The 12,514-nt window shown below is 44.6% G+C and overlaps 1 protein-coding gene across 1 annotated transcript in view; it reads right to left on the bottom strand.

Moving 5' to 3' along the window:
- The window catches only part of LOC135897479 (uncharacterized), a 128,409-nt gene that overhangs the window by 95,324 nt on the left and 20,571 nt on the right, over window positions 1–12,514 (bottom strand). The window contains exon 7 of the mRNA XM_070525235.1: window positions 5,094–5,250. Within this exon, the coding sequence (XP_070381336.1) occupies window positions 5,094–5,250 (157 nt within the window). The remainder of the gene's footprint in view (window positions 1–5,093; window positions 5,251–12,514) is intronic.

The raw sequence follows: 12,514 nt of genomic DNA, 5'->3' as shown, positions 1-12,514 counted from the left end.
ATTGAAAAATAATTGTGTTTTCATAGCAAAAGCAAATTCAGACTGCCTCCATTTTTGCAAACCCCGCAGACCTTATTAAAATATCTACTAATGATAAACACTCGTCAGTGGTGGTTGGCAGTGGTTTATTTAAGGGAACACTGAGGTTTAGCTACCTGTGACCAATTTCTACGTGAAATAGATCGACCGCATTGAACGTTTCACTACATGTGACAACAATGGCACCATTCCCGCAGAACAGGACTTATTTACTGATTTATTTAGATGCCTACGGCGCCCTCATATGAGCACCATTTTAGAGGAATATGATATTTCTTCTGGTCTCACAGTTTGTGCCCGTGTGCTAAAACTGCAGTTTTCATAGAGCACTTATAACCTTGCTAAGGTAAGCCGATATCGCCTAGCTTGATTTTGTGCCAGCTGGCACAAAATCTGCTCACTTATTCCCGGGGGTTCCTGTGTGGCTAGGATCTCAACAAAAAGTTACATTTAAACTCCTGCTTTGCAATCACATTCCGTAGATTCGTTTCTGTAGTTTTGTTTAGTAAACCACTTTCTGAAGGTCGACTAGAAACGACAGCTTCAACAGAACTCCGACAGTCTCTAAATACGAGGTGTTTGTCACTATCTATTGTTAGAATATCTTAAAGTTCCGATTAGATTACACAGGTTTCTGTAGTAAACACAGTCGCATAACTCTAATGTCTCATTTGTTTTTGACTCATGCTACTGATGCTATTGTAGCACCCACATAATTGTATCCCTTTGGAACTTCTGTAAAATATTTCACGTTAATGTTACATTTCGATACTATTTCAAAATATTCACTCAATAAAGCCTCGGATCATGTAGAGTGCGTTCCGTATTCCAGAAGTAGTACTCTACATCTTAACCACCCAGGGCGCATAAGAAGGTCCACATGACAAAAATAAAGAAAACGGCTTTTTTGCCTCTCTTGTGAGATATAGCGTTATGTAGCTTTTGGTATCTATATAGAAACAATGGCTGTATGTTCGTTGTAAAAAATGTCGAAGCGCAGAGTCGCAATTGGAATTCTACACACACGCATTGGGCATGACAAATCCTTGTTGTAAACTTGTTTTCAGTGAATAGTCTTGTGCGTTTCAAAGACCATTAGTTCGTTTCCGCATACAACGTCTTTATAGGAGACACTCGAAAAACACCAGAGCCAAACCAAAAACGTCAAGAACCATGAATGAAAATTTTTGTGCCAGGCCATAAACACATCTTAGTCCAAATACAACCGCATAACTGCTCTGTATAAGCAAAACCAGGCATGTTCTGTCTGAACCTCGAAACTAATGGGACAGGAGTTTTCATAGATGGATTAATTTTCGAGATTTCTTTTTCCTACATTAAATGTGCGCTTGGAAGTGAGCTAGTCAATAATAGCCCAAACAAGTTTGTGTTGATTCTTTCCGGAGATTTTTGTTTGAATTTGTATTGTTGGGCCGGGTGCAAGTCCTAGCTGTAGACTAAGACGCTTACATATAGTTTTATCCAAGAAAGAAACGAAGCCATTTTCCTTAGACCACTATACTATGGTGTTTATGCCTAACTGGAGTTGACGTTCGCATGTAACCACATTACAAGGGGAGCAATTAAGTTGAAAGTCATCAATTGTAGCTTGTGGCAGAAAGCATCATGTGCACGCCCGCGACACGACCATTGCGCATGTCTCAGCCCAAAAGCTCTCCCCAGGTGGGAGGTGTATATACCAGAGCCCTTTGCCACTAAGGCATTCTTCGTTCCCTCATGCCTGCGGGTTTCATGGTGTCCGAAGTGGCGAGCGCGGTTTTGCACCATCTTTCGTATCGACTGCGTAGCCTTCCTCGTTGAAAACGCCCAAACACGAACCGCCACGAAAACTGGACAAACATGCCATCGTCAACATTCCACCGCCGAAACCGCTGGACTCAACAGGAGACGCCTGTCACAGGTGGACCGTGTGGACGACCGACCGACCTGTACGCAACGGCAACGAAGCTGAAAGAACAAGCAAAGGAAGTGCGTCACATCGGTGTGGAACGACTGGATTGATTGAGAAGAGAGACACGCTTACGTGCCTCTAGGAAAGATAGGATTAGTTTTACTTTAATTTCTCTAATTGTTTCCTCTTTTTTGCACGAGGGGCACAATCGCTAGTAGGCAGAGTGGTCTCCTTCACAGTTGGCACAGTGGGTTGCTGAAGTGCAGGGGTGCGATCTAGTACGGGTTCCAAAATAGAACGGAGGCGGTCCGTTCCACCGAGCCGTACACGCTTGGTCAGTTTGAACGGTGTCGAACGCCATGACGCCAATTGAGAAGTGATATCTGCTGTCAATCATTCCGTGTTGTCTGCTATCGGACGAGCGCAGCGGAACGGACCGCCAATTTCGTGACGGAAAGAACGGACCGCCTCCGTTCGAGTTTGGAACGCGTACAAGATCGCACCCCTGTCCGAAGAGTGTTCAGTAGAACTACACTTAGCGCAAGTAGTGCGCCCTCTGCAGCTTTGCGACCCATGTCCAGAACGCTGGCACTTGAGCGTCGACGCGGATTTCGAATGTATGATCTGACACGAAGCTTACAGTAACCAGATTCAATAGACTCAGCGAGGTTGCTGGTTCTGAAACTAATGATTATGCGCTTGGTTGGTATTTGCTTATCATTCCGTCTGATTGTTATTCTTTGGACTTTGAACACGTTCTGGTCATGCCATCCTTCAAGTAATTCGCTATTACTGAGTTCTAGAAGGTCATCTTTCGAGATGATACCGCGAACGGCATTTATCGACTTGTGTGGGCCCACCAAAACAGGAATGTCCCCAGACGCTACAAGTTTCGAGAGCTTGGTGTACTGTACTTTTTGTCGCGAACTTCGAGCAGAAGATCGCCGCTTCCCATCTTTGTTATTTTATAACCTGGGTCGATTGCTCCGGCGAGACATTTGACTACAAGAAAAGGTAAGATCACGTGGACCATCGGTTTCGTGTTGACTGTGCACAACATGATACTTGGGAAAAGACTGGGTTACATAAAGAAACTGACTGTCTCATCGGTGCGCCCCCTCTTTAGGGAGCGATCAGGTAAGGGGGGACAACCATTACTCATATACCCTTGGAAAATCCGGCTGCGGTGGTAGCCGATGGTAGTGAGCGCATCCTACAAGGTTAGAAGTATACCTGCAGACGCCAGCCATGCATCGCCGCTATAACCCAACACATCCAAGGTTCGATGACTCACCACCGAAAAATTCGGAAGTGAAAAGAGGAAAGGAAAGATGTAAAAGCAAGCGAGAAATAAAAAGGTACGAGAGGGGGACAAGAAAAAGCGACTGCCAATTCCCCCGGTTAGGTCAGGCCTGAGGTGCCAACTACGTGAAGCGCAGACCGAATATGTGCGTTGCCTCGGCCGAGGGACCATAAAGGTCCTAACCCCCGGCGTTGGCTCATCTCCCAGGATCCCCTTTTCCCTGGACACAGCGAAGCCACGCACGGCTAGGCGCGGGAGGGTACAAACACCATGTGCTCGTGTTCGTGGTGTGGCAGCAAACTGTGGGAGGCGGTGCGAAGAGGAAGCCACCGTTTATTTAGGCCGATGGTTTATTTAGAAATCCGGAACGCAGCCGGAACCTGGAACCTTGTTGAGAAGGAAATAGCTGTGCAGCTGGATGAGCCAGATGTCCGACATGCCGATGTAGAATTCCTGGACACCCTACAATCGCGGGACGTCTGCCGGATCGCGTGAAGCCACGTCTCTACTCGCCTTAATAAAATCGGTGCACTGACGCTGGCATGGCTGGGCTCGGTCGTCCGAGTCACCAATTCGTGGGAGGCGGTGCGAAGATGAAATCCCCGTAGCCATGGCTTATTTAGGCCGACCAGCCATGTTGCCGTGAGATCACCGGAGCGGTCAACACCGCGGCCGCTCAAGTCGAGCACGCTAGCGTGTTCTATTCTCGCGCTGCCTGCATGTGAAGCCTCCTCTTCTTCGCCGGCTTTGAGGCGATAGCCGCGCCGCTACAACATAAAACGCCTGCTGACAAAGACGCCCTTGCGGGGCATTCTTCCGCGTGCAGGACACACCATGATGAGACACAAATAATGGCACCCTACCCACTGGTGTCGTCTCCTCCCTCACAGCTTAACACCAACTCCGTACAGTGTAGTGAAAGCTGTGAGTCTCGTCGGCCACGCAGAACGCAGGGCCAGACAAGAAGCTCCTCCATTGTCCGCCTTTCAGTCGCACTCCGCGCGACGCCAACTAAACTAAGCTTCTAGCTAGCATTAGTGAGGCCCAATGGGCGAGCCCCTCTATTTCGTCAGAACACAAAGCCGGCTCTCATCACACTGGCGCTTTCACGCTTCGTCGATCGACCAATTTGGGAACATTTATCCAGATGATGTAATGTGTATGATGCAATAGGATGCATTGTCAGGCTAGTCAATGTTTCATTATTAGAAAAAGAACTGCAGTGCAGTAAGGACAAGAAACGAAGATGACACAAAGAAGTGCTTGTTTATGCCATATTCATGTCTCCACGTTCACGCACTGTAGTTTTTTTTTTCTTACATCAGAGAGGTTTTAGTAAAGACAGGCTAATCGGGCAGATTACCTGTTGAGCGGAGACGTAAACGTGAGCGGTCGAAGTGGTGGCGCTTATGGTTGTGGACAGCTCAGACATACAAAGCGAATATCGCAATAACCAAATCTATTTTACTTCGCCGCTAGAGTAAACTTTCCACAGCGGCGGAATAATGAACACGTTGCCTTCTAAAGTGTTTCTCTTTTTTTCGACAAAAACATGCATGGAACACGAACTCTTCTCTGTAAGGCATTGTGGATGGACGAAGCGTCACACGATGTCGCCACCAACGTCCGGCAATCCTGTATTACGGTAACGGCCTTGTGCGAACTGGCGCTCAAACTCTGGATTGGCGCTTAGCGCTGCCATGTTCGACAAATCTGATTGTCACGGCGTTTTGTATTCGGTGCGCGCGGTTATAAAGTTTGTTGAACACCTCGAAGGCGGTTAAGGTGACCGTCACGGTAAAAGTCTAGACGCCCTTTAATCAGCATTCTAGTACGTGCCTGCAAATTTCTTTCGACCGATCGCCTACGTGTTCTTGTAGCTCCTCCACTTCGGCGTTGAAACTTCTGGCGCACAGGAACTGCGTATTCCACACTTTATGTGTCGCACACGTGTCTCCCTTCACCCTAGGTGCCTCCATTACGAGTTGCGAGGACGCTGTAACGAAACATCATATCACCAAATTAATTCGCAGAACCCTCCATTACTGCAACGCTGTTGCTCAGCAAGGCGATTCGCTTTTGCCGAGGTGGATTGATACATAGCGCACTCTGTTTTCATTCGAGATATGTACAGGCGTAACCCTGACATTAAGATAAGTTCGTGTAAATTTTTGTCATGCCATGACCAATTTATGCGGTCACTTTTAAAGATATCATTATATCATTACGAATAATTACTTTTTGCATAATTTCTAGCGCTAGTCTATAGTTAATTACTGGTCGCAATTACCAAGTCGAGCCAAATTAAATATTTATTCACCCGTTCGTTCATCATCTTATGAATAGTGTAAGCCCAACTAGGACTAGTACATAGGTAGAAAAACAGAGGCTCTACAACATAAGACACTCCCATTGCACAGGCAGCAAGGCATGAATAACGTAAACACTTGAAAATGAATAAGCACAAGATAAGTTAATACCTTAAAAAACGGATGTAATGGCAGTATACAACGTCCGGGAACATCCATTCATTCAAAGTTTCCCACAATAAGTTCACACGTATAGACGAACCACTTAGGAAACCTGTCCAATTCACTCATAGTCCGCGGACAAAAACGTGTGCTTAAAGCAATCATTGTGTGATTTTGGAGACGTAATATACTTACTATTTCGGCATCTCGTACGTTACCCGGATTCTATTTCAATTTGTTTCAATTTGTTAACTTTTACTTGATCTTACCAAGTAAGGGAAGGTGGGCTTGCTTCCAAAGCACATTTGGACAGCGTAAATACCGGTATTTATTAAATATATACCTCTAGCAAGCCATCCTACTTTTCCAAAATTAAGCTATTACTTTTTAATGGGACTTATATGACTTTAGTTCTAAACTGAATTATTCAGCATAGTGACGACTTCTAAAACAAGCATTTATTTGAGGACTTCTAGTCAATTTTCCCAGGAGGCTCTACGACGCCCTTGGAGTAAACGTGATCTATGGGCAAATTTCATGTTAAATCATCAGTTATTCATAAACCCAAGTAATTCTGTTTCTGGAATTTGCTAAGCTTACTGTCACTTAAAGAGAGCGTGGATTCCAAAATACGTTTCTTTCTGCTTACTTACATCAAATGACGTAAACGCATTTAATATCATCTGTCACTCACATCGGCAGTTTCTTTTGTGTTCTGGAGAGTTAAACTTAGTTTCACTTTAGCAAGATGCGTTGTTGGGCAAGTTGGTTCATTATATTTGGAAAGATTTGGTGCACTTTGTAGGCGTTCACAAGCAAAAAGACAGGACATGCGCCTGTCCTGACTTCTTCCTTGTGAACGTCTACAAACCGCATCCAATCTTTCCAATTAGTTTCATTTGACTGTCAGGCGTAGCTATCGCCTCATTGCAAAAAAAATTGTATTGGCACAGTAATATCTTTAGGAAAGTCAATAAATAAAACAGAAAAGAGGGCCCAAGGCTCTTCCTTTGGGAACTCCGGAAGCAACGTTCGCAGATTAAAATTTTTTATCTTGAACATGTCGGACGACATTGTAGGGTCCGAAGTAGGGCCGAAAAAGTGAGCTAGTTCGAGTTTAATGGCGCAAAAGCGACTAAAGCTGGAACCGGATGGCGCGTTTTCCGCGAGCGAAAAACGGTGACGAGCGGCTAATGCCCGCGTTGTCGCCGACGCGCGAGCACCCGCACGAAAAAAGGGATCGGCGCTTTCGCGTCGCGTTTTCCGGGATGCCAGACAACATAACTCCCGACGACATGAATTGTCTCTGTTACCGCATATATAATATGCCCTTAAACACACAGAACACTACACTAAATGTGATATTATTGTGATTAGACACGACATTTTTTTCCGAAATGTATTTATCAAGCTTGATTTCAAGCAGCAATATTGTGTACGAAACTGCGACTATGTACCTTCCGCATGCATAGCGACCGCTGCTTGTTTACAACTTCACAAAGAAAATAGAATGTCGGTCGCTTACTACCGAGCAGAAGAGGCGATTGCTACTATTAAACGGCATACTGAGAGGCTGAGGGTATCTGCTATAGCTCGCCAAGCCTGGTCACGTTTGATGTTGTTCTTGGAATTGCGGTCGTGTACGTCCCACAGGACGCGACGCGTCTCCACTTCAATTATTACGACCTCGTTGAAGGTTGCTTTGTCCAATTTAGGTGAACACGATGCGCGAACGATATCACTGTAGCACGTGCTTTTATTAGCGCACGCGCCAATTCTGCCGAGAAAAAAAATTGCGCCAGAGAGGTTCCGTCCAGATGCCACAAAACACCTATACAAACTTAGAGAAGGAAAACTGTACCTTTCACAGTGCAACTGAAATAAGAGTAGCAGTGGCGTTGTGAACTAAATTATGCGACCCACGGCCGGTCTCAGGGGAGCGCGCGCTTAAGCGCGCGCACCCCTCGAGATTGGCCGTGAGCGACCGAGGGTGGCGCTGGCAAAATCAAAACTAATATCATAATCATTATGTAGTGAGCAATATGCCCGCTACGGTATCGGCTGGTTGGGTTCGTTGCGCTGCTCATTCGCTGGTTTTGGGCGTTTCGCTACCGCTTTCGGAGTGGTGTTCGTGCGTACGATATTCTAAAATGACTACCGATACCTTTATTATATCGCCAGGCGATCGAGAGGCCTCAACTGGCAAGAAAACACGCCAGACAAGTAAACTTACATTGTTTAATGTCAATCATGAATGTAGCAGTACATGCCCACAGTTTTCGTACAGGTCATGAGGAGCTAATGGTGTCAGTCACTGAGTTTACAACATACAGAAACCCAGATAGATAGCAATCTTTTTAACGGAATTGAAAACTGAAATCCAGCGAAGTTTTCTCATCGTGTTTGGCGTGCCGCTAAAGCAACGACAACGATATTGTGCTCGGCTACACTCGTACTTGTGTTGCGTACAGTGCTGTTTGACGTGTTTCATACCATACGTATGTTGTCTGCATTCGACGATGTCAGTTAGATTTAGAAAAAAGAAACATAAGAAGTCCTCGGCAAAGATGTCAGTAAGGTAAGCTCAAGCTGCAATATTACACTGTTTTCATAACGCATTGGCAATAGGCACGATGTGTACAGGGAAAAAATATTATGCTAAATTTTAGATCACATATTGTGTATTCTGGATATTTCTGCTGCACATTTAGTGTTCAGGCGCAGCAGTAAAGGCTTTGACATAAGTGGAGTACTCGTAGAAAGTCGAGGAACGTTACGGAGACGACAGCGCTTACAAGGTCCTCTGCAAATATTGTGTATAAACAAGGACACTAAATAAACATATAAGCATGCCCAATGAATGCTCACAGATCCTTGTAAAATGCAATTTACGGTTTCATGTTGAAGAAACATCTCGGGTTGCATTTTCAAACAATGCAGAAAGGCTACCAGGAGATGAACACTTCAGTTGAGTAACACAGGTGAGCAAGGGAAGCATCAGCCTGCAGCCAACGTTTCAACAATCAAACATATTTGTGAGGGCCGTGACGAAGATAAGTTCCCATGCTGAGGCTTCCCTTGCTCGTCCACTGTTGGTTGGATCAATGTGAAGCCAAACTTCAAGTATATTTCATAAATTTTTGTGAACACACTGTCCTCAGATATGTCATCTGCTGTTTGAAGAGAAAGAAAATTTGATTTTATTGGTTTGTCATGTTTGTGAAGTGTGGAGTAGGCCAGCTGTGTGAAGTTGCCTGTTCTAGCCATCTCTTAGGGTGCAAGGCTAGCCTAGTTACTGATTTGATTCAGACTGTACATGTGCCTTTTGTAGTTAACAAATCCAAATTCCAATATCCAGATCTAATTCTAATCCTATTACTCACCATCTTTACAATGTTCCCTTAGTTTTCATGTCCTATAATTATATTGGTGTACACGTTACAAATAATTTAAGTTGCACCAATATGGAGTGTCATTCACAATGCTATTCAGCTGCTCGGGTACGCACAACGCAACTTTTCCAAAGCACTGTCTACTTTAAAACTACACCTTTACAAGATGCTAATACGCTCAAAACTTGAATATGCATGTGCGGTTAGGGATCCCAGTCGCGTTAGTCTTGTTCCTTCACTTGAACTAGCACAAACTTACTCTGCTCGTTTCACTCTTTCTAATTATAACAATACAGCGAGTATAACCTTAATGAAACTAACCAGCACTTGTTCCCCTAGCTAATCGCTGCAGTCGCCATGTTTCGCTATTTCATGAAATTTCCCATCATACCACACTTCACGACGACTTCACACCGCGGCCTCAAGTGCATTTCAAACTGCATCGATCATCGCAGTAGCGCAGGAATTGATTCTTGCTACACGAAGTCTTTCTTTCAATCTTTCATCCCCCGCACATCTCTGGAATGGAACCACCTTCCCTCAAGTATTGTAGCCATCACCGATAATGAGCGTTTTTGCAAAACATTAGCTAACAACATTGTATAATCAGGAGAATGATTGTATTGCCAGAACTGACTGCCCTTGTTCCTTTGTTTTACTCTACTGCTTTGCATCCACTCCCCCCTTTAATGACATATGGCCCTGAGTGTACTTTAAATAAAAAATAGAATAATAAAGTGAAGAGTGACTGCCAGAGTTTCAGTGAACATGACGCATCATTTCCTCAATATTGCACTGAGCGGTTTTGAAGGTTTTAAAATTCTTTGCAGTTTCATGTAACAACTTAACGCTATGATGGAGCATGTGATACTTGATGGTAATGTCCGTCAATCTGATTTGCAAATAGCAGATGACAGAGTTTGTGCATTACCACGTAGGAGCTTGCTACATGACGAAAAAGAAACAAGCTGGGACTCAACTCGTGACTTCTCCAATTTTCATAAAACGCCCTTAAAATCAAGCAAGCTTGTATTCAAATTTTAGCATTCTCGCTCGGTACAATACAAAACTGTAGACTGCTGCTTTCCTGATAGCGCTGACAGCCCTCTTTCTGGTAAAATTGCAAACGTTTCATGGTGAGGCACATAGTTCAAGAGGACCTGTTGTCATTATGGCGACCGTTGAGCTTCTCATGGCTTGGCGTGGGTAGCTTGCAAACCAATATCTCTTTCGTGCTTCCTGAAAAGAGAAATCATGAAGCCATGACAAACATGCAAGCAAAGAATGGTGAAACACAAGTTTGTCCAATTAATGAGCAAATCACAGTTCCAGTTGAAGTGTTCAGAAACATACCTTGCGGGGATTCTGGCTCTGTGGCGACACATTCACGGTTGACTTGTACGTCCAGCGACAATAGAGTCCAAAGGGGTGATCAAATATGCAGCATTTGGAGGCTGGAGGCAAAAGAAGAAAGCCTCAATTACTATAGTGGAGGCATGGGTGAGTACGTATTCATGTATGGCTAAGAACAGTGCACAAAACACTCCATGAAAGAAAAGCACACACACACAACACTGTTTTGAGTGTGCATTTCTTTCAATGGTGTCCTTGTGCAGGCTGTGCTTAGTGAAACCTCGATTAATTTTTTTGTCAGCTACTAGGTAATAAACATAGTAATTACATTATGTATCATATTAATATTAATCAACTGTATTAATCAAACTGTATCACCGGATGTACACTTGCACTAATGTGATGTGAATTTATCGCAGTGTATCATTCATGCAGACACTGCCAAAACTATTTTTGATACTGTACTCCGTGCTATGAATTTTAGCAACGAGTCAAAATAACAAGAGCCTTGTCTGAATTGCCTTTGAAGAGCAAGAACATTACTGTGATTTTCCACTTTGAAAATAAATTTCACTACAGGAATCTGTTTTATCCGCCTCGCAACCGAAGAAGATGAAAGTGCGAAGCAGTGTTTTTTCACTCACCGGTGCACACCAAGAGGCTGCAAGGTTAATCCGTTTCTTGAGTAGTTTCCAGACAGACTGCTCGGTTCCAGCGACGAGTTTTCCCGCTAGCTAGTACATTTTTTCAAGCAACCCGTCATAGCGCGGCCAGAGGCGGCAGATCACCGACGACGGAGCCCGTGTATGTAGCAATTACGCCAGTGAAACGCCACACGTGATAAAATTCACCGTCTTTAAACACGCTCGCCTGGTAGTGGCTACTGAATGTCGGACGCACAAACTGGCTGAGATGTTATTGTTGTCTAATTAAAACGAACCTGCGTGGTGCTGCACAACAGAAACGACCACCCAGTTCGCAAATATAGCCGCCGTACAATTTGAATCGATAAACGGCACGGACTGCAATCGAGACCAGTGGGCTGCTGCTTATCACACGTTAGTGAGATCTCAAAACCTTTATTCAAGTAATAAAGCGCAGGTTTTAATAATATAAATTTTATAAAAGCAATTCTGTGTTTACTTTGCAAGAAATTGCACGTTAACTACGTTTGACAGTTATATGTACATTTGTAGTTCCAATATTTAGCCGCGTTAAACGCCCCTAGCAGGAAAAATACAAATTAAAGTATGCGACCAAATTACAGTAGCTCCATTTGCGCGCTTATGCTAGAACGCGCCGCGGTTGATTTTTCACCCTCTGTGGCGATCGCTGCAACTTGATGAGAGTGTGCGGGGCCTGGAGATGCGCAGAGAACGGGGCCATCTTGTGGCAAAACTAAAAACCAAAATGCCACGTGACCAAATGCCACGTGACTTACCTGAACTCTGATTGGTGGATGCACCGCGCGACGCGTTTCTTTTCTACTCCGAGCAGCAGCACGCAGCGGCGCGATATCGTGACAGATCATGCATGCTGGGCACGGGTCAAAGTGACGCGCCGCACCATCCGCGCGTCAATCGCGCCTGAAATCGCGCCATGCGGTTCCGCCTTTAGATGAGAGTGTCCGATTCGAAGTCGACATAAGATCACGTCATGGATGATGATCACCTTCTTGGTGACTGAACGATTTCCACTCGCCAAGCAGAAGTTCAGTCACATGTAACTTGTTATTTATGCACCAGTTCCATTCTTGTTGCCATTTTGATGCTAGGGCTTTGCGAATTAATCGGATACTGTCTTTGTATGGAAGTGTTATGTGTGTTATGCTTTTGTGCACTGCCATGGATGCGCTTCTATCCGCAGCTTCATTCCCTGCTATCCCAACATGGCTTGGGACCCAGCAGAATCTATGTTTAAGATATTGCCAAGCAGGGTTCGGACGCGGAGTTTAAGTTTAGAGCTCTCAGAGCCCTTAATGAGACGTTATAAATAACAACATCCTTCTGCATGTCGGTAGTAATTTTCTTAACTGCCTTCCATA

This window comes from Dermacentor albipictus, chromosome 9 (genome assembly GCF_038994185.2).
Source record: "Dermacentor albipictus isolate Rhodes 1998 colony chromosome 9, USDA_Dalb.pri_finalv2, whole genome shotgun sequence".
In the NCBI taxonomy this organism is placed as follows: domain Eukaryota; kingdom Metazoa; phylum Arthropoda; class Arachnida; order Ixodida; family Ixodidae; genus Dermacentor; species Dermacentor albipictus.
The sequence above is the reverse complement of the archived record's forward strand: the minus strand, read 5'-3'. Positions and strand labels throughout refer to the sequence as shown.